The sequence below is a fragment of the Apiospora kogelbergensis genome (assembly GCF_038363985.1).
Source record: "Apiospora kogelbergensis strain CBS 113332 chromosome Unknown utg000009l_segment0_segment0, whole genome shotgun sequence".
NCBI lineage: Eukaryota > Fungi > Ascomycota > Sordariomycetes > Amphisphaeriales > Apiosporaceae > Apiospora > Apiospora kogelbergensis.
This window is the reverse complement of record NW_027117426.1, coordinates 1,196,786-1,218,538: the sequence shown is the minus strand read 5'-3', so window position 1 is coordinate 1,218,538 and position 21,753 is coordinate 1,196,786. Positions and strand designations below refer to the sequence as shown.

General features: G+C 52.6%; 6 protein-coding genes across 6 annotated transcripts; 4 read left to right on the top strand and 2 right to left on the bottom strand.

Annotated features, from left to right (window-relative positions):
• Nucleotides 1-124: 124 nt before the first annotated feature.
• PG998_013449 (uncharacterized protein) lies at nucleotides 125-4,025 on the top strand (the record flags this gene model as incomplete). The annotated part of the gene is made up of 3 exons (XM_066880265.1): nucleotides 125-391; nucleotides 455-2,006; nucleotides 2,062-4,025. 3 exons carry the CDS (start codon nucleotides 125-127, stop codon nucleotides 4,023-4,025), a joined length of 3,783 nt encoding a protein of 1,260 aa, XP_066724404.1.
• A 724-nt stretch (nucleotides 4,026-4,749) lies between these two features.
• PG998_013448 (uncharacterized protein) lies at nucleotides 4,750-5,931 on the top strand (the record flags this gene model as incomplete). Its single annotated transcript, XM_066880264.1, has 1 exon — nucleotides 4,750-5,931. One exon carries the CDS (start codon nucleotides 4,750-4,752, stop codon nucleotides 5,929-5,931), a length of 1,182 nt encoding a protein of 393 aa, XP_066724403.1.
• A 240-nt stretch (nucleotides 5,932-6,171) lies between these two features.
• PG998_013447 (uncharacterized protein) lies at nucleotides 6,172-6,570 on the bottom strand (the record flags this gene model as incomplete). Its single annotated transcript, XM_066880263.1, has 1 exon — nucleotides 6,172-6,570. One exon carries the CDS (start codon nucleotides 6,568-6,570, stop codon nucleotides 6,172-6,174), a length of 399 nt encoding a protein of 132 aa, XP_066724402.1.
• Nucleotides 6,571-13,572: 7,002 nt separating this feature from the next.
• On the top strand, nucleotides 13,573-14,705 carry PG998_013446 (dihydrodipicolinate synthetase; the record flags this gene model as incomplete). Its single annotated transcript, XM_066880262.1, has 2 exons — nucleotides 13,573-14,403; nucleotides 14,454-14,705. The coding sequence occupies 2 exons, from the start codon at nucleotides 13,573-13,575 to the stop codon at nucleotides 14,703-14,705; spliced, it is 1,083 nt and encodes a 360-aa protein (XP_066724401.1).
• Nucleotides 14,706-16,734: 2,029 nt separating this feature from the next.
• PG998_013445 (Tyrosinase) lies at nucleotides 16,735-19,281 on the top strand (the record flags this gene model as incomplete). Its single annotated transcript, XM_066880261.1, is given in 9 exon segments — nucleotides 16,735-16,913; nucleotides 16,926-17,047; nucleotides 17,107-17,189; nucleotides 17,252-17,299; nucleotides 17,378-17,509; nucleotides 17,603-17,830; nucleotides 17,883-18,031; nucleotides 18,142-18,784; nucleotides 19,105-19,281. The coding sequence occupies 9 exon segments, from the start codon at nucleotides 16,735-16,737 to the stop codon at nucleotides 19,279-19,281; spliced, it is 1,761 nt and encodes a 586-aa protein (XP_066724400.1).
• A 604-nt stretch (nucleotides 19,282-19,885) lies between these two features.
• PG998_013444 (uncharacterized protein) lies at nucleotides 19,886-21,297 on the bottom strand (the record flags this gene model as incomplete). Its single annotated transcript, XM_066880260.1, has 2 exons — nucleotides 19,886-20,653; nucleotides 20,893-21,297. 2 exons carry the CDS (start codon nucleotides 21,295-21,297, stop codon nucleotides 19,886-19,888), a joined length of 1,173 nt encoding a protein of 390 aa, XP_066724399.1.
• Between the last annotated feature and the right edge of the window lie 456 nt (nucleotides 21,298-21,753).

The window sequence follows — 21,753 nt, the reverse complement described above, 5'->3', positions numbered from 1 at the left end:
AGATGGATAGCCGATTGCTGAACTGCTTCAGTGACCGACCGACCACCCGTACCCAAAGCTTCCGAACCCTCACATTCAACCATGACCGGCAACAACTCCATCCCGACCAGAAAACAATAAAGCAATGAATGACTATCCCGCCGGGAGTCTCGACCATAATGCCCCGTTGCTGGTTGTCTCGGGGCTGGGCAGCGGTGCAACAAAGCCCTTGCTCGCCGACCCAGACTTGAAGGAGCGCGGCATCTTGATACGATCAGAACTTCCTCCCATAGAAGGTCGCGAGGCCAAGGCGATATTGCACCACATCCAGGGGGCAGATGCGACCAACTGGCCATGGAACCCTAGCGATACCAATAAGAGGTACAGGTTCAAGATCAAGACCATCGGCAGGGTATGTCCTATATTTGCACCCTCTTACCCAGCCGCATAGCTCGGGAACCTAATCAGGTACTAGGAATTCCTGCTCCCGCCGCGACGTGCGCGTCTACCAGAAGACTACGAAGCCCCTCTGTCGCCGCCTGTCTTGCATTCGCCCTTCTCCCCGCTCAGCCCAGGCTCGACCTTGTACCCGGACGGTCTTATAGATGCTAGATGGCTAGCGAAACACCAGGAGCTTATCCCCAGCATATGCCTGTGCTTCTACAGCCTGACGTCGGACCCTTCTTTGGCCACTCTACACGATAATCGATTGAAGACCGACATCAACGCTGTCAAGCATGCCCTTAGCCAGTCGGGGCACAAGTGCCGCCTGGCTGTGGTCATCCTCAGCGACCAGGCGCCCGGCGGCATGGAGCCTTTCCAGGAACGACTAGAGAATATCAGACGAAGTACTGGCTTGGATCCTAAAACATCGCTGTTTGTTCTTCCTACAAAGCGATCCGAAGCTGAGCTAGAGGTGGCCGCAGATAGTGTTTTGAGTTCTGTCTTCACGCAGGCAACTGAGTATTACCGTGATCTTGGCCGCCGTACCCGAAAGAAAAGGGGACGAGGCATTGCACCACAGCCCACGATACCTCCCACCAGTGGCACTTCACACACTCTATCGCTCCAGGGCTGGAATGTTAGATATGACTTCAAGGCAGCCGTATTCGCTGAGTTTCGCCAGGATATGGAAGGCGCCGTTCGCTCGTATGAGCAAGCTTACGAGTCCCTCTTTGGAACCGATGTGCTAGAAACGGTACCTAGCTGGAGCCCGAGGTTCAATGATGGTCGCTTGCTGGCTGACGTGATTGCTGTGCGCATCTTGCGCTGTCTCCTCTGGACCGGACAAAGCACGGCTGCCGTCCGCAGATGGCAAGCCCATCGGTACAATTTGTCAGATTTCCTAGACCAAAGGGGCCGTGGTACGCAGAATTATGGCTGGCAAGCCTGGGAATCGCGCTGGGCAGAAGTCATGGCCTGTTTGGTTGAGAAGACCGAATTTCCAGAACTCGAACCCTCTAGCCTTAACCTTTTCCGGGCTCCTGAAAAGGCTCTATCGGCCGAGAGACTGCAGCCTTGGGAGCTGCTACACCATCCCGGATACTGGTATCGTATTGCCGCTCGGCACACACTTGACCGCAGGAAATTGGCATATTCTATCCCAGAAGATGCCCGGAAGCCACCAGACCCCACCGCGGCGTCGAAAATGGCAGTGAATACTTACAACTCCTATGACACGTACATGTGCCCCGAACCATATGAAGAGTATCCTCTCGAGGGCCAGGGGACAGATCACGCACAGCAAGCCATTACTCACCTCAATCTCGCTATTGGCGAGTTTCATAAGAGAAAGCAAAAGCGCCTCGCCGTAGAAGTTGCGCTTGAAAGCTCAGTTGAGCTAGAGCGTATTGGGGCCTGGAAACCCTTGCTGGAATTCCTCACGCCGATGTGGCGGACCGTGTCATTTCGATCAGAAAGCTGGTGGGACCTCACCGAGGCGCTCAGTTGGATATTAAGAAAAGCGGCAGCTCAATCTGGCCAAGCAGATCTGGTAATCGCTATTGACTGGGAGCTAATGAATTCACGTTAGTTGCGTCCTTGGTATTACCCATGAAGTTGACTTGCTGACGCTATCTTTAGAATACACCCGGCGGCCGCAATGGCAATATGATATGAACAAATCACTTGAAGGCGTGGAAGTTGAGGATACTCCGGATGTTTCGTTAAACGATGATGCTATCACTTCGTTTCTTGAATCATCATTCGTTTTCAAGCACGGCGAGGGAAGAGCTGGTCAGACATGTCCAGCCCAGCTTGCTATCACTTCCAAGGCATTTTCTGGGAGCACACCGATTGTCCTCGAAGAGATCCATGTCGAATTCGAAGGCAGTTTACGTGCACTGCACTTGGAACACGAGTCAAGTTCAAAACAGACGAATTTGGAGCCCAGAGGAATTCTGGTTACTTCTCCTTCTTTGACCGAAACGAAATTAGAGATTGAGGACTTTGCCGAGGACGATTCTGAAGAAAGCTCGTCGTCTCCACATATCATGGTGCTCAAGGGCCATGATGATCTCACCATAGCGGCAGGCCAGACAAGAGTGTTCGAGGTGGCCGTTCCTCTGCGCGAAGCTGGTGAGGGGAAAGCTACGTCTGTGCGCGTAACGCTGGCCCCTGAAGCGTTCACGCTCAACTATACCATGAAATTACGAGAGGACAATTCAATCGGGGTATGGTATGTCGCGCCTGCGAAAAGGAGAGTCACAAGGCCCAATCCGCTTAGCATCAAGGTCTTGCCGCGACCGCCCAAGATGGAAGTCAAGTTTGTGAACGTTCTGAAGCAATATTACGCAGGGGAGCCTATCCATGTTGAAGTTCAACTTCTTAACGAGGAAGATGTGGACGCCAACACCAGGCTCGATGTACATCTCTACGGGCAGGATGTGCCGCATTTCAAGGCGCATGCGGAAGATGGGTCGGAAGACTTGAGCAGTGCGGGCGAAGGTGAAGAAGCCAAACTTGACGGCCTGGTAATCGGGACAATTGAGGCATCTAAGTCCGCCAAAGCCACCGTGGTCATCGATCCTATTAATCGACCGACAGCATACGATCTTACCATCAAGGCATGGTATACCCTTGTAACTGATCCTGGTACCCATATTGTCCAGATCGTGGCTTTCCAGTTGAACATAGTCAACCCATTCGAAGCAAGCTACGATCTGGTGCCTCGACTGCACAGCGAGCCATGGCCCAGCGTTTTCGACTATGAGGGTGTGAGGGAGTTGGATGTCGAAGGAAGCGTTGACCGTCCCCGGGGTCTGGCACAAAAGTGGTGTCTGGTTACGCGTTTCGGCTCATTTGCGACGGAAGACCTCCGTGTCGTTGATCTTGACCTACAGGTAAAGGGGACGCAAGGTGGAGTCGTATGCACAGCGTTCAAGAACCAAGTTCTGCCCGCGGACGGCGTCTTGATGGCGCCGAAAACGATGGAGGAAGCTCGTTTCGACCTCGTAGCGCAAAAGCTGAGCTTAGACGACCGCAACCCGTCAACAGCCGACCTAGAGTTCATGATCCGATGGAGGCGCATCTCGGCGGACCCGGCCTCGACGCCAAACGCCACCCCCTTCCTCCTCGACCCCTTTTACGTCACCGTGGCTGAGCCGCGAGTCTTGGCCTCGGTATCTTACTCGGTGGCTTCCTCCCCATCATCCTCCAAATCCAGCACGCCCTCCACGCCCTCCCTTTCGTCCACGGCCCCGCAGGTCATTATCCTCGACATCACCATAGAGAACCCTTCGTCGCATTTCCTTACATTTGGCCTTACCATGGAGCCGTCAGACGAGTTCGCGTTCAGCGGCGCCAAAACGACCTCACTCAACGTGCTCCCGGTGGCACGCCGTACCGTGACGTATCGGCTACTGCCGGTGGTCGAGGGCGGCTCTTGGATTAAGCCACAAATTGTGGTTCGGGATAAGTATTTCCAAAAAGTTCTCAAAATCATACCGACTGAGGGCATGAAACGAGAAAGCGACGGCATAATGATCTGGGTTCCGAACATGGATGTGGATGATGACGAGACAGAGCAGGACATTGGGGAGGAATAGGAGGGGTGGAATGGTGTGTAAAAGGGGCCAGCCATGACCGAGGATGGTCTGTACACACTATACCACGTTTCATGAACCACGGCACATCGGCGGGAGTTGAAGAGTAAGCATTCTACGCCACATACATTCAATAGTTTAACATGACAAGTTATGAGATTGTGTTGATGTGTGGAGACTCTTAGCCCCTAAACCTTTGCACATATATACGCAATATGTAACTCCGATACAGATATACTGCTTTTCTTGAAGCTGCAACCAACCCTTTAGTACTACATAATACCTCCCTTGCTTCCATACGCCTATATATATGTATAAATAAGCTCTTCCATAGAACTGTCCTCCATCCAAAGGGTGCGTTTGTTCAAGTAGAGCTGGGAAAGGAATCAGGCCTTGATAGTACCAGGTCTGGGGTAGATAATTGCTCATAACTCTATCCGCTTTCGAAAGGCCACTGCAGTGTAGAAGGAAAGCAAAGCCATAGGCTATCGAGAGCTTTATCTTCTCACGACCGAAGTAGCCAAACCCGCGTTGCGTCCTGGTACTTGTTGTATATCACTATGCGACCCAAAACGTTTCTAATATACAGAAAATAGCATGGCTTCTGGGTTTGGCTATATTAGTAGCGGTGAAAGCGGTTCGGAGGAAGTCCTCAAGGTACTCGCCCCTTGGAACTTGGTCCTCAAGGACCGTGCAAAAAGAGGCGCGGGATGTCATCTTGGCCAATATGGAGTTCTTCAAGTCTTTCGGCAGGAAACGACAATCCAAGGCGGTAACACCACTAGCAGCAGCGGCAACAACGACTGCGGTGGTGGTGGACACCGGACAGCACCCGAAAGCAAAGAGCGACGAGAGCCTTCCTCCGCAGCAGCAAGGGCGAAGAAATCAGCAGCAGCAGGCCAATGGCTCCAGCACCAGTATCAGCATCACGGGCCCAGCTTTCCGCCAAGTTCGATGGGGAGAGTCGACCAGCAGTCCGACCAGCAGCAATCCTGTTTCTCTCCCCGAAACCGCCGGGGGCTGTGGAGAAGAGCGCTCTCCCTCCGACAAGGGGCGGCAGGGTCCTATTACTGCTACTGCCAACAGCAACTCCCCTGCCAGACTCGACGACTGCAAGATACGCATCACCAGAAGCTCGAGTCTCGAAAGTCTAACACAACAACATCACCATTTCTACAGCCCTATCGGGGATACTGATTATGGAGAGCCGTCGCCGTTGTTCTTGACCACCCCCGAAAAGGATCATTACATAGCCACCTCCCTCTCGGATCACGAAGATCAACTAGAGCCACTGCCGAGCCCAAGGCCGCTCGTCGAAAGCTTCGCTATCGATGTCCGAACCCATTCGCAAAAGCCTTCGCTGGGCCGGAGAGGAGCCATATACGTCAGCCCAAAACGCCAAAGACATGAGAAATCACTCTCATTATTAGTGGGTGGCAGCGCAAAGGAGGAGCATCGGGGCCGTATACTCGACGATATCAATGGGAGTCGAATTGTGCCGGCTTCGAGAGATCCTTCTCCTCCCAAGTCCGCATTCCTCGGGAACAACATCAAGCGCTGGGAAGCATTGTTGGCTCAGCAGACAGCGGCGCTGGAGGAGGTACAAGCAACAGTATCGTCAATGATGGGGCGGCAAGTGCAACAAGGAGGAGAAGAGGAAGAGCAAGGAATTATTGACAACGGGGAGCCGTCAGGTATAGGAAACCAGGCGAACGAAGAAGCCGTCGAAGCCGTGAGGAGGCTGGGCCGGGGCGAGTTCCAGGCAGTTTTCACCGACTTCGAGCGCGCTCATACGAGAAGCGCCACCCAGCAGATACAGCGACAACGGACTAAAAGTCCGGATGCAATTGCGTCGGCGGAACAGACCAATGAGTCCGTTACCTCTAGACATAGATCACGTTCTATATAGACATGATTTGGTTGTTGCACTTCGTCACGATCACGAAACATGCAGATTTCCGACTGGGTATCATGACAGCGTTCCCAAATAGGAGGTACAATGGCTCTCCCAGGTTGGCTATTCAACAATTTATTATCATCTGTGGTATGAAATATTCGCCAGAAACGCTTGCTCACAATTACGCCTACGCAAACTGTATCCCAGTTCAATCTAAACCTCGCATATCGATATCCCCATCCTCGTGGTTCATCAGTACCAGAACCCTGCTTCAGTACTCCCCGGAGTACTGGTGCACTCGCTCCTCGAATAATGACTCCGGTCGGACGCGGAAGAAGCCGAGGCGGCAGCCAACTCCTCGGCCTCGACGGCCTCGCGGCGGCGTTTGGCAGCTTTCCGGGCGTGGTAAGACTGGGCTTGCGTGGTGTTGGTGTTGGTTTCCCTCTCCTTGGCGGCCTCGGCCTCCTCGCGGGCTTCGATGAGCAGCCGCTCCCAGCACTCGTTGCACATACCGTCGTTCCACTCAACCACGTGCTTGTCCTCGTCGCCGCCGGGTCCCATACATCCCTTGAACAAGCGTGGGCACGGGTCGCAGCGCAGGAACCCCCAGCAATCGCAGCCGTTCCAGCGCTGGTAGAGCTCCTTGCACATGGGGGGCCAGTTCGTCGTCAAGGCCGTGGTGATGGTGGTGGCTCTAGTGAGCGCTTAACGTCGGTTGGTCTGTTGGGCCTTGTTTGCCTTCAGCGAATGATAATGGCCGGCATTCACATACACACGTATATGTTTATATATAAATGCTAGATATCTGCTGGCGCAGTTTATAGTGTGGATATAGACTGTAATGTGGCCGTGTGTAGTTGCAAGGCGTTCACAACGGGTAGGATGCAAGTTGTTCAGCGCAGAATGTGTATGGCGACCGACTGCTGGTGATCTGATGGCAAGCTAGACGTTTCTGCGAGCAATACAGCTGTCCCTTCGTTTCGTTCTACCCGATTTGCCTTGGAGGATATCTTCTCCAGCTCTGCTTCAGCGATGATGATCCGGAACGGGCCCTTTTCCTGGCTGTCTAGTAACAGCACTGATCAGCTCGCAAAGCAATTCGGTGCTTTCTTATGGCGCTGGCATTGGAAAGTAAGACTTCACTTCACTTCCTGCCCAGGTTGGCAAAGCGATTCGTCGAAGCTGATGGATGAGTGTTGCGGTGGTCAGTTGGCTGCCCTCCTCTCTCTCACACACATACAGCGAGAGCTGGGTATATCAGAGCGCGTACAGTATCCACTTACACATATATGCCCCCAGGCGAGGAATCGGCCGATGGCCCATGAAGACCGAATGAAACTAAATTTGACACGCTGCCAACCCTGCATATATCATGCAAGTAGACGAGCCGGTTCGTGCGACCCCAAGACATAACCATGAAACAACACGAGGGAAGCGGGCCAGCGAGGTAGTCCCCCCTCGGTGCCATTGGACGGTCATATGTTTCTTTCTCCTCCAGCAATCACAACAAACCTGCTCTGCTACCTTGCCCGGGCCAGTCGGCGGCCGGCGGCCCACCTTGAGTGGCTTTTTTTTTTCTACAGGTGAGCGAGGGTCTAGGGGTCCTTTAGGGTCTAAAGGTGCCGAATCCAAGAGAACTTGATAAATCAAGGAAGCTTAAAAGCTTGGCTTTGGGGACTTTGACTGTTTCTCAGGTGGTTCCGGTTGAGCTTGTGCTGCTGCGTCACGTCATCTTGCTTTGAGCTCCTCTTCTAGCTCGGGGGATCGAGATCTTCAGGGTCCCTTTACCGACTCCGGCCAAAATGCGGATCCGAGCCACCGCCGAGCCACACATACCCGCTCCGTTCAGCCTCAGAGGATGGAAGGAGTCAAAGAATACATAAGAAGAGAAGAAGAAGAAAAAAGACAAAGACATAGCACGCGCGAGGATAATACAAGAGTGCCCTGCGTGTTGCAGGAGAATGGTGGGAATACGATCAAAAATTCATGTCAGGGTCAAGGTGGGTGTTGATCTGTTAGTCGAAAAGAAGAACATAACAGGGCTCACCCCGGCAACCTTTGCTTGGTTCCTGCCAGTTTCCACACTATCAGTCCAATCCCCGGTGCCCTGCATATGTTGCAGCTCTAAGACGGAAGGCGCCACTTTGATAAGATGTCAATCCAGTTCGGTACTCGGCCGGAGAAGCCCGGTGAAGACTGACTGTGGATATCTTGTTTCCAACCTCAATGCCTTCTATCAAGCTCCATAGGCATCTGACAGATTTCTGCGGTGAGAAAGGCGGTCATTTCTGTCTGTAGATGTCGCAAGAACCCAGCGCGCTGAGCCTGGCGAATATTGCGCATCGCTTGTTGAAATTGTGATGAAGCTGGATTGAGTTGACTCGACTTTCCGTTCGTGGCCAAACAGCCAGTCTCCGAAAGTGTGTCTCACGGCTTGCCTGTGTGACTAGTAGGACGTAATTAGGTGGTTGGGCGGTCAGTCTCTCATGAAAGCATGGTAGATGCATCTGGTGGGTGTTGAGGAGCAAAGTCATTTGAGATGGATCCAATTTGTCGACGTGTCTGTCTTTATTGTAACGTCCATCCGTCCCCCGGTTCACCGAAGAATGTGTTAAGTGTGGTTCGTAGTTTCTGGTTTTTGATTTCTGGTAGCATGATAGGTTTTGACAAGCCCCTGAAATTTACGAGCTACCCCTATCTACACTGGATAGGGGTAGCTCGTATATTTCAGGGGCTATCTGTACCAGTTGCGAAGAGACGCTGATATACCTTGCCATTATTTGGTCCAATCCGCCTCCTTCCGAACAGGGTGGTGGATTCGACGATGACATTAGTCGGAGGATATCGTCAGCAAAATCGATGTCATAACCTTTCTGTCATTCTCATGATAGTTCACGAGTTCGCGACCCTCCCTCCCCACGAAGGATGTGGTATCCTGTGTTTTCTGTTTGAAGCTGCAAACCTACGTGTTGTCTTGTTCCTCGATACGTGTAGTTCGTTATAGACCTTCTCTTCTCTCTGTGTTGACTGAGATGACCAGTTTGAAGTCCAGGATGGAGATTTACAAAACTTGGGAGCTTCATGTCAACGACGCTGGGTGACTGTTTTTGCAAAGCCTCCCGGCACAGGTTTTGTTGAGGGAGACGTTGGATATTTGCCTCGACCTGTCGAACCCTTACTCTTGGTGCCCGGGAAATATAGGCCAAGCCCGCTACGAACAGCAATCTTATTGTGTGACCCCAACACCCCGAGAGTTACAATTTCGAGACGACTTAATTGCTGAGTTCCAGAAAGATATCATCTCTTAGGCCACGATTGCTGCGGGGAAGGGCGGTGCGGAGGCAAATGTCGTGTGATCCCAGCCTTCCGTAACGCGGTCCGAAAGCGAGAGGCCAACACATCTTTGATCATGATGTTGTATGACAAACTCTGACCGGTGAATCGAATTGCTTGCTTTACCCAGGCCTTTCTCCCATCGGTCTCCAAGAATCTAGCTGTGACGCCCCAGGCAGATTTCCTTTGCCCTACCAACACAAAGCGCTTTACAAGTCGACACCACAAGTTCCACAACGGTATCACATAGGTCCCGATACAGGCGCGTTATGGCGTTTTCCGACTTAATCACAACACGACATTGTTGTCAATATCTGAGTGAGCGGGCAAATGCATACGTCATCTTGAGTTGGCCAGAAATACAGGAGAGGAAGAATGTGTTCGGGCCCGAATTAACCCTGCTGCAGGTAGCGCACCATGCTGAGTAACCAGAGTTGGCAGACCGGTTGCCTGCGTAACTAATGCAGTTGCTGTACTCCTAGACTCTCAAAAGACCAATCAGTCACGATATATTCTAGTCTGCGTCGCCATTGGGCTCGCTGCGCCTGCACGGAGGCGACTCCTCCCACCTCCTGTCGTGGCAAAGGTCAGCTGAAGAGCGGCTCTACCGCATGCAGCTACGGGACAAGGGTAACGAAGCTGGGCACCAAAACCTGACATTGACTAATGTGGAACATCTTCATAATCTCCCATTGGACGGCACTGCATCCAAGGGCAGGTCGAGTTGGTGCGTTTCTGTGCGGGGAGTGTGGCAGCACACGGGCATCTAAATAGGTATCATCAGCAGAGAGGAGGCGTTGGAAGAAATTTCCCATCAATCATGTTATCAACTCCGGTCCAAGCCTACTACTGTCTTTTTTCTCCATTCTTAAGAATCAGAGAAAAGTCTTAGCTACTGGGGACACCAGCTAGGTCCACGTTTATCAACCCAATATATCCAATCATGCAGGTTTCTCACCACGTCGGTGTGATAAAGAGTTCTGGGGCACTGAGATCTACCCCCCAGGAATATCGGTGCTTCGAGAGAGAGAGATTGACCCAAGGAGGTGTGTACAAGAGGCCCAATGAGTAAGCACTTTACTTATTGGCCTTGTCAAGCATGAGGTCGTCGCAATAACCATAGCGTCGGATAATGGAACGTCTGAAAATGGGAACTCGTAGCGTCGCTTGCAGGCGGCTGCATCTACGTACGCAGGATGCAGAACACATAGGGGCATGATGAGATCTTGGCATCCTTGGATGAAAAGAAGCACTGGTAAAATGATGACTTCCAGGCTGCGCGCCAAGGATAGAAATTCCACTTCTGGCACAAAGCACCTGTCAGTTTGAGGACAGCTCTCTTGGCGGGTTGGGTTGTGGGTGTCAGCAGATGCGCTCATGGTCAGCAAGCCCCTTGTGGTCGCTGAGTTCGGAAAGCCGATCCTGAGTTCTAGAATGATAAGCAGACCAGTAGTCACCCAAGTTTTCTACAAAGGCAGGGGTTGAGCAGGGGAGATCCCGTCTGCTATCCAGACTTGCCAATATATTGGATACGACGAGCGAGGCTGCGTGGGGGTCATGGGCGCTGTTGACCCCGAAAATATCAGTGCTGACTTCACCTCCTCTATCTGCAAGGGTATAGTTGTCTTGGTTTGTTCCGAAATGGCCCGATCGACACCGGGTTGGGGGGTTGGGGGTTGGATGTTGGAAGTCCTTCGCTGAGATACGGACGCAGCTTTGAGCCGGGCCAACGGAGGCCTACCACAGACGGGCTTCACCGCCTGGGAGGTGCGTAGTATCATGGCATCTTACCGGATCGCCACTTTTCGGGAGTTGATGAAGAACACCATTGCGGGAGAACCTGGAATGCAATGAATGTGCTGGCCCGGCAGACTCTGCTGGTGCTCTCTTGTCTTGCACCCTGCGAGGTTGGGTGTCTGAAGAACAGAACATGGCCCTGGCCAGGGTGGGTGGTGCCAGATTGTCGGAAACAGGTCCGTGCAAACCCAGGTCGTACAAAGTTCCAATAGATTAGGTTGTTGCGTGAAGGCCTATGGGTGTAAGTAAGCAGTAACCTACTTCGGGGCCACCTGCTCTTGGGTATAGGACGCCTTGCAGTCGCCATGGCAGACAGCTCTTCACCGAACTACAGATAGGCATTGTCCATTGCGATGTTATGTGTGAGTGGAACCATGCAGTCGACCAGCATCGTTGGAAAATTGGTTGCCGTCACGCGATCATGGATTGCATCTATATTGGATTTATATGCCAATAGGTGCGACATATGATGGTCTTGATAGGCCGCATGTCGAAGGGGAGCCTATATGTCAGCTGACATAGTATTGAGTTAAAGCAGCCAGAGCCCAGCTCAGTACGCACTTACATCCCTTGATATGCCGTCAAGTTGGGAGAACTCGTTCGATCGAACCTAGCCTCAGGTACTTGGTCGCTGACCAAGATGTGACTTGCATGGTTGGTTGTATTGTACAACACCGAGAGATTTGTTGGAGCTGCCTCGGCGATGACGTGGCTGCAATCGTCGGATGAGGGAAACGAGGTTATAGTATCGTCTACCTATACTTACTTGGCTTTTCTTATACAGAACTCAATGTTCACGTACAAGATAAACGTCGTTGTAAACCGAGGCTAACAACCCCACCCGCTCAGTGCTTCCCCGGATTTCTGAGGCTGCGGGGTATTTCTAGAGAGTGGAGGAGAGAAAATCGAAAGGAGGGAAATCCGGTCGAATACGAAGGAATGGAGGGCATACGTGGTAAGATCAATGTGCGCGGCGATCGGCATTAACGGCCAGTTCAACCTTGATGCCACGGCCAAGATGGTGTTCATCGGGTTGCCCTGCTTCGTCCTCGGAGGATACTGCCCGATATACACAAGACTACGTCAGAGCAACGCAAGAAAATGATTTCTCCAACGGCCGAGGCATTGCCATGATATACAAACACGAAGAGCTGAAGCTGGGATGCAATATCCACGCATAGATATCATGTTGGCTGACTGACAATAAGGTAAGTAAGCACATGCTCTAGTTGGAATGATAGGACAGCCTGCTTTCTACGATTCATGATCTTCAATCCGTGGTCTGTTTGGCGCGGGAAACGTGGAGGCCACGAGCTCCTGGCTTGCTGATAAGTATGAGGTGTCAACCAGTAGCAGCAGGGAGAGACGGAAGCAGAACATTCACCGCCTCTTTTCCAGCAAAAGCATTGTGTGCTTTCTAAACATAGACAGGTAGTATTGTAGTATACAGTCTATGCGACCCTACCTATATTTGAGGTGACTCCACACACTGACAATCCGTCACGTCCGAACGAAATAGCAACAGCGTTGGACTGGAAAATATAGAGAAAATGAACACATGAACACGGGCTTGAAGCTTGATAGGTACACTTGGCCTTTCTCATGCCCGTCCATGCATGCACTGCACTGCACTGCGCGCGCGGACTGCCTTCAGTTTTCTCCTCTACTCCAACCCGCTTGCTTAAAGGGGGCGACCAGTGGCTCCTTTGGGCTGCTACGCATCATGCTGTGTATTATTCCAACGACTCTGTATGAATGAGTAGTCGTGGCCCGATATGATCTGTCAAGGTGCATTGCGTCCGTCCCGCTGGTGCGTATGTGATTCCATTCTCACCCAACCCTGGTACGTCTGACTCTGACCCCAACTTTGAGGCTAACCCCCACTCATGCATTCCGTCGACGGCCTCTGCCCAGACTCCCACCACTTCCCCCTTCTCCGGACCTTTGCAGCAATCAGCGTGCTTCCATGACTGTCGATTACGTCTGCGTTCGCATGGGATAGTGAGAGCCCACGTATGTATACGGAAGGTACACACAGCCCACATGGCATTTGGAGGTTGTCCCGCCCCTGCCTTCTGGAAATACCTATGGCCACTGGTGAGCAAATGTCCCTTTCTCAGCTGCATGGCATGAATCTCTTGGCCAATGACTCCAAGAGGGCCAAGAGAAAAACCCATACTCGCACGAGTTCCGACCATCCATGAACTCTAGTGCCGTGCTGGTGGCGTATACACATGTAAGCAGGATGATGAGCCCACGTACAATCAATAATGCCTTCACCTTACCCCTTCGCCCGTATTTACATAATCAAAACTCGTTGCGTTCCTACTTCCGTGTAAGCATATATATATATATATACTCGAATTTCCTCTCGTTTCCCTGCTTTTGTTCCCGCAAGATCCTGTCATCCTCCCTGCTTGGTTCCCCCTTATTCCATAGCCAGACCCAGTTGCCCCTTGTCAGTCCATAGTCACAGTTTCTTCTGCGACGTGAGAAATTCCAACTTCAGCCAAACTTGTTGCCATGGCACCTCACATTGGCATGTCGTCCCCTGCCGGCAGCTACACTTCGGGCTTCAACAAGCTGACGCTACGGCCGAATGCCGCGTCGGCTCTCAAACTGGACGCTTTTACCGCCGCCGAGTCACAGTCGTCACTCAGCAGCTCTTTTGAGAGCGCACTTGACGATGGCATCCACATGGAGCGGCCGCTGCTTCCCGGGGTGTACGTGCCGACCATGTGCTTCTTCGAGCCAGCTACCGAAAACTTGGATACTGCCGCCATCTCGCGTCACGCCGTGCGACTGGCCCACGCTGGTGTGACTGGGCTGGCCACGCAAGGGTCCAATGGTGAAGCGGTGCACCTGACACATCGCGAGCGGCGACTCGTCACCTCGACGACCCGGAAGGCCTTGAACGAGGCCGGCTTCTCACAGATGCCCATCATTGTGGGCTGCGGCGCACAGAGCACGCGTGAGACCATCGAGTTGTGTGCCGAGGCTTGGGAGGCAGGCGGTGACTATGCCTTGGTCTTGCCCCCGTCGTACTATGCTCCGCTCTTTGCCCCCTCGTCTGAGACAATCGTCGAGTATTTCACGACGGTGGCCGACGCATCGCCGATGCCCTTGATTATCTATAATTTCCCGGGGGCGGTCAATGGCATGGATCTCTCATCCGACATCATCCTGAAGCTGGCGCAACACCCCAAGATCGTCGGGGCCAAGTTCACGTGCGGTAACACCGGCAAGCTGAACCGTGTAGCAACGGCGACGCGGAAGATGGCCAAATGTTATGATCCGGATAAGCCTGAATTCTTGGTTCTTGCAGGCTCGGCCGACTTCACGATCCAGTCATTGGTGGCCGGGGGCACGGCATTCTGGCAGGCTTGGCCAATATCTCACCGAAGGCTTGCCTTAAAACGATTGACTTGTACAGGGCAGGTGAATATCAAGAAGCCCAAAAGATGCAGGACGTCGTGGCGCAAGGCGACTGGACAGCCATACAGGGGGGCGTAGTTGGTGTCAAGGCGGGATTGCAGTCGTGGATGGGATACGGTGGTTATGCGCGAAGCCCGCTGCCTAAACCAACTGCCGAACAGACCGAGAAATGGAAGCAGGGTTTCAGGGACCTGGTTCTGCTGGAGGAATCCCTCTCGTGACAGCCCACATGCTCGTCAGACAAGATACCCCTATCTGAAGCTGGACAAGATGTTGAAGCTTTATTCTCGCGAGTTCTGAGAAACGACAGGTGAGTAGGTCTTTCACATACTTTCTCCGAGGAATATGGGTCAGCTGAGGTTGGTCAAAAATTGCATGGCGTTCGGAGAAGGTATCAATTCAATTTGGCTTGTCCTCTCTTGCGGCAGGATAATTGCTGTACGTATGACAACAATAGCATAGCTTGATTTCCCCGCCAGTAACCGTGGGCGGTGGTTTCCTAGACTTCTCTCACAAACACGCATTCTGAGGGAGACTATTGTTTCATCATTCACCTGCAAAAGGATTGCTGCTTTTCAATGCCAAGGCATACGAGTTTTCAAAAGCCCCCTCGCGAAAAAGAGAGGGGGGGATGACTCCATCTACATACTCATATTCGACTACACAGCTCGGTTGTCGGCCGATTCGGCAAGGGAAATTTCTAAAACATTAAACGTCTGGTCCGAGACCTTGACTTAAGTGAGTCACCTCTGATTAACTTTCAAGGTGCTGGTCGCTTTTGGGGCACCAAAGTTGGCTATCAAGATGACCAGACGGATCTCGACCCGAACACCTCGTGACAACCTGGACTTACCAAACCTCTGGTGGGTGCAGGCAATGAACTAACTATCCCACGGCGCCTTATTGCTTTCCAGCATCCCATCATACCTTACGCCCGTAAGACCCTCCACCCACGGCGTGGGCCTTTTTCGGTTTGGAGGAGTGGTATTGGCAATGCCGATGAACGGTATGATTTGCTGAGACATAACGAGTGCCCTTTAATTCGCTCATCTTATGGTTATCCCGGCCAGCAGTGGACTATATCACGACAGGCCGGGTGGCATCAACAGAGCTAGCTAATGCACTCAACATCCAAGAACTGCAAGCGAGAGGCGCGGTTCCTGCCTCATTTGCACTTTACGTGCTTTGGCCCTCGTCGATCGGTACACATTATCCTTCTCTTTCTTGATTCAGATGTCAGTCCCGAAAGCGGTCAGAAGAATATAGAGATAAGAGTGACCGCGCCGTGATCTCATCGGGAACACACTTGCATCCAATTCACTTACACAACATGCTTCCGGACACGAGAGAACATGTCCATGTCGGTACGACGTCAAACCTCGCGTCTCGGTGGCTGTGTAACGAAGGGAAGAGAAGGCTGACACACAGAAACCTTGTTGCTTGTATTGCAGATGGGCTGACCGAATTCCACGTTCGGCTTGTCTGTCGTGTTCCACGGCAGCAAATTTTGATGCTTCTTTCAAGCAAGCTCTTGGGCTCGTACAGGCTTCTCTATTCTGTTAGCCTTTGTGCACAGTTCGGGGATAATTCCCATAGAGAGAACGTTCCACCAGGGGGCGTCAGCACTAACACGTCGAATGCATGGCAGGGCCAGGGGATGCCAGGGACTTTTCCCTGGGTCAGTTCTGGCGGCTCGGGAACGGTATGATTCAAACCAATCGTCAAGCTAGCTGGCCCTGCCATCAAGCTTTTGCGCTGGAGCTGTATAGACAGAAATGTGAGTGATCCTGGACTTCAATTGCTTTTCGGCTTGTTCTACATCAACACCGCTTTTTGCGGTGATCCGATACTCCATATAGCCCATGTACGGTCTGACCTCCTCTTAGTCAACGGTGTTACCGCGAATGATTGGCTGGTATCGTATGCAAAGAGCAATTGTCAATGTCACCACTGTTCCTATCCACACCAGACCCTGTAATAGTGGCGGCTGTTTGGCTTGATACCACGGACTAATGATGCAGTATCCAAGGCAACAACATAGCACGAGGGCTCTATATAATGTCTCTCGCTTCCCGAAATACATGTGCAGTTTGTGCTGTTAATCGTCACCTGTCTCAGTCTGATCTGTACCGTTGAGGCTAGTCAGAGGATTATGTTCTGGCAATCGAGAGGTCTCTTCAGAGTTGGATAAACACGGCGGTCCCGACAACGTAAAGCTTGAATCTCCCGCTTTCAACCAACTACGACCGAATGTTCTTCCGTGACTACGCACACCTCGTTATGGCGCTGGCAAGCTTCGTCGTCCCAACTGTAGCCCAAGGCCAAGCCATCCCAATTACTGGTCTCTCCACTGGAATCGACCAAATTACCGGAGAACGGCCAGCTAGGAAGAATATCAATGACCTACAAGCTGCAGGGGGGCCATCATGGTGAGTATTGAGTACTGATGATACCAAGCCATGCCTCGGTACTAACGGGGCGACAAGGGATCTATATATCTTAGGCCTATCAGACCTGCAGAACAAGTCTGAAAGCGACCCAATATCGTACTTTCAGTTAGCTGGTATTTCCATTCTGGTAATGCCCCAAACATAAACTACTGCTAACACTGAATACTAACAGGCATCCACGGGCGTCCTTTCATTCCCTGGAACGGCGTCGAGAATGCCACTGTAGTTACTTTGGCTGGGTTTTGCCCTCATGGAGTAAGATTTAAGGGAGCACCATAGGACTCTGGGGCTTCCAGTATACTGACGGGGCAAAATAGAGCATTCAATTTGCTGCATGGCATCGGCCATATGTGGCTCTGTTTGAAGTAAGTGTGTGATGCGCAAGTAGTAGAATATAACTAATCCGAACGCCCACCAAGCAAATACTTGGAGATCACGTACAGGCATTTGCATCGCAGTATGAAAATAGTTCTTCGGCGTCCTACAAAGCGGCAGCTGAGAGCTTCCGTGTGCCATACTGGGACTGGGCATCTGACTATAGGTTACCAGCATCGGTCATAGACCAACGCGTTACAGTAACTATAACCCCCTCTTCACCCAAGGGCCCCATATGGCTCTTAAGATACCCATTAGATAAAACAGCATGCTTACTGACATGAGCGCAAAAGGTCAATGGCCCTCATGGGAAGGTGGACATACCAAATCCACTGTATAGCTACAGGTGGCAACAGTTCCCCCTGAATTCAGAGGCTCACTACTTCCCAACCGATGATGGAAACAAAGATTGTTGGTACTGGAACGAGACCAAGCGGTTACCAAATGCGAACGGAAGCGACCAGTACGATGCTGTCAATCAGTCACTTGCGGATATCAGCTCTTCTCTTCAAGATCAAGTAGTGAGTTGCCAACCGGCCCAACAGCTAGAACGCCAGCTAATTCCCCTAAAAGTACCGCGTATTCACGTCGGCAAAGGACTACGAGACCATGGCCTCCACGGAGGATCGGAGTTCTTCCTTTGAGTCCGTTCATGACCAAGTTCACGGTGTCTTCGGTGCTGTGATGCAAAACCTTGACTATTCAGCTTTCGACCCCCTCTTGTAAGACATCTTCTTCATGCAAGCGCTGCTCCTCAGTATTTGCACTCCGTCTCCTCTACCAGTTCTAGGGGAGAGCACACGGGATCTTGCTAATAGGCACACACTTTTAGCTGGCTACACCACGCCAACGTAGACCGCCTTTATGCTATGTGGCAAGCCATCCACTATAACAACACGTACCAAACACAGGTCCGCTTCGCGGGCCTTTTGTACGGGACCCCGGACGCCAACGTCACCGCAGACAGTCCGTTGAAACCGTTCTACCGGGGGGACGACCCCACGAGCTTCCACACAGGCAGGACAGCGGCCGCCATGGCGACCTTCGGCTACACGTACCCGGAGATCGACGACTGGTCGCTCTCGCAGGAGGAGACGCGCAAGGCCGTCACCGCAAAGGTCAACCAGCTCTACAGCAACGGCGCCAATGGAGTCTCCTCAGCGCAACAGCAGCGCCGTCGCCGCCGCCAACAACAGGCTCCCCGTAAAGAGTACTTTGCGCACGTATCCGTCGAGCGCGCCGAGCTGCAGCTGCCGTGCACCGTCTACTTCATGCTGGGCGACGAGAAGGCAGGCCAGATGTCGCTGCTGTCCATGCCTATGAAGGGTCGCACGCATGGCGAGGTGCCACTCACGAGGGCATTGGATCGGGCCCTAGCGTCGGATGCTGTTGCTGTCAAGGGAAATGCCCCTGTCGGCGATGTCAAGCTCGTGACGTCCAAACTACGCCAGCTATTCCGTGTCGAGATACGCAAGGTACGAACAATCAGCTTCCGTTTGTTTGCTTATTTGCTTGTTTGCCTCCTTTTCCTCCCCGGTCTCCGACCCCCACCTTATTTTTTATCCCATACCCGAACAGAAAAGGGGGCGCGTATATGCAGTTGGCCACGTCCACAAGAACACCCGTGACTCCTTGTTCTTCTTCTCGCCACGTGGCGAAGTGCATGCGGCCAGAAACGTATGCGAACAGAGACGCTGTGTCACTTCCGACAACCGGAGCCGTGTCTATCTGTCTTTCCTTATGTACCTTGTGCAACTTGGATGTTTACAAGTGCTAACCTGCGCTTAACACAAAGGCCGACGGTACCGTGATCCCTGTCGAGTCGGTTCCCAGCCTCTCTGTGGAGGTGGAGGGCGAAGATGTTGTCGCGGCATCCCACATTGGAGAGTTCCCGGCCTATGGTGTGGCCACAAGACTGTCTGGGGTCGGATTCGGGAAGCTGGCCCGAAGAGAGGCCAAGAACCGTCTGTGAGAAGCCGCTTTGTGCTTGGGTTTGCTGATGGGCTTGAATGACCAGCCAGCGCACACCTTATTTTCTTGGAGATGCTTTGTGTCGGGTTAGGGTTTTCTTTTTCTTTCCATCAAGTTTCACAGGCTATCCTATTCCTACCCGCTCTCTTTCTGTTTTTCTCCTGCAGCCTTGGAATGAGTAATTCGACAGAAATAATGAGTGATGGGGCCCAGTCGGTCTAATGGGAAGTCAATAATATTGCAACGCTTGAAACTGTGTTGAGGCACACAAGTCTCTTTCTGCTCCCCTTAAACTGTAACTTAACATGTTGCCAGTGCAAGCACAGTCGACCATACGGGATGACCAAGCCTCATTTTTCAGTAGGAAGGTGAAATGCTGTCGCCGTCTCCTAATTCCCCTGATGAGCTCACATTTAAGGGTGGTAATAGCACAAGTCTCAATTCATTCACTATATATTCTCATCTCTCATGAAATCCACCATGTATGTATGTATGTACAAGTAGCCAGAAACACGCTTGGACGAAAATGAATGTCATCTCGCCTCAATCCCTAGGTGTATCAAGTCAAGAAGGCAAAGCTTGGACTTGAAAACTCATAAAGCCGGTCACTTAGCGTCTTTCTTCTGTAGAGAACCCGCTTCGCTCTTCCGTAGAGAACCTGTTTGGCTCTTTCGTATAGAGCCCGCATGGCTTTTCCGTGGCGAGCCGACTTCGCTCTCGCCCGCCAACTCAACCGGACTGACGGGCTCCCCCTCGAGCTCAAATATGGCCCCCGGCTCCCTCTTGCCCCCGGTCGAGATGGCAGTAGCCGGGACCTCGAACCGGGCCCCTTCCCCGTCCAGCTCATTGGGCCTTCTCTCCAGGGCCTGCCCGCCCAGCTCGGTAGCCTTGGAGGTTGGCGACATTGGATCATCCGTGGACGATGACGATCTTCTTCCCGCCGCCGCCGCTGCCGCCGCTGCCGCTTCATCTGTAGTATTACTGCCTTCACCATCGGCCTCATCCATCTTGCTGCTCTGCTTCTGCCTCTGCCGCCTCCGCTTGGCGCGGTACACCAGCGCCGAAGCCACGGCAACAATGGCCAGGCCGCCCACGCCCGCGCCGATCCCTATGCCGGCCTTGTCGCCCGTGGAGAGGGCCTCGCGCGCGGCGCCGCTAAGTGGTTGGTGGCTGCTGCTGCCAACGGTGGCGCTCGGGGTGTAGGTCACAAATGCCGTCGACACGACCGTGGAAAGCGTGACGGTGGCGGAGCCGGCCAGTGTGTGGGCAAAGGACGTGCCGCAGCACGTCGTGTTGCCGTCCCCGCAGCAGTACGTGTTCTGCTCGTTGGGGCAGTAGTTCAAGATGGCGGCGCCGCTGGAAGATCCGCCGGACTGCAATGACGAAAGCGAGTTAGTGATTGAGTAATTCGACGGACATTGCCTCTTGTCCTTAGATCCGGTAGATTCATGTGTATTTGGCGTTTGTTTGTTTCCTTGAATATTGGCTTCTCCCCACATGCATCCCATAGTAGCTTTGTAGCATGTTCCAGTCCAACCCCCCAGAATCAAGGGCCATTGCATTTCCGAGAGGAAGAAGGCAGGTAAAAGGGAGGAAAGCTCATAAGACTTACGGATGAATTAGTACATATGCTCACACAAGAGCTGCTCTTCCACGACTGGTCGGTGCAGTAGCCACGCCGCGTCTTCCCATCGGTCTGGCCGATACACAAGCCGCCCTCGGTGCAGGTATCGCGACTGCCACCGCTGTTGCGTGGGTCGCCGCTACTCCCGCTGTTGCCATTACTGCTGCTGCTGTTGGTCGGACAGCACATGGACACGCTGCCGGAGAAGCTACAGGGCATGTAGGAGCCGTCGGAGGCCGCGGTGCCGTCGGGGGCGTAGCATGTCTGCGAGAATTGCTGACCGAACGCTGTAGGGACGAGCGAGGTGGGTATAAGAACGAGAATGAAAAAGGAGGCCAGTAGTAAGGAGGGGAGGGGCAGCAAGAGTGTATTACCAAATAATGGACGAGACATGACTACCTACTGTGATTGGGGCGTCGCCAGTCTCCCAAAAGTCCGTTTAAATCGTCACCTACAGGCAACTACGAGATATGAGAGCCGTAGGTGGAAGGAGAGAGATCTAGAAAACAAGAGACACCTCGAGACAGAGATTAGGCCCAAGCTCAGAGGAAGGGGGCAAACGGAAATGGATGGCGCAACTCACGTAAGTCAGAAGTCTATTGCTTGGGGAAGTCCATGGGCAAAAACGGCTCGGCTCCTGAGCGAAACTTCAAGTGCCACTGATCATGGTCGTTCAGCACGGTTCCAAAAGAACCAAGACATAAATGGAAGCCGTCAGAGGGGAAGCTGGGCAGAGCACTTGGATATATGGGATTGTCTAGATGCATCTGCATCGCTCAACATAAGGGGCAGTATGCTGTTCGACGCGCCGCTCCGTCTCAACATGACAGTCGGGTTCTGCCATACCTG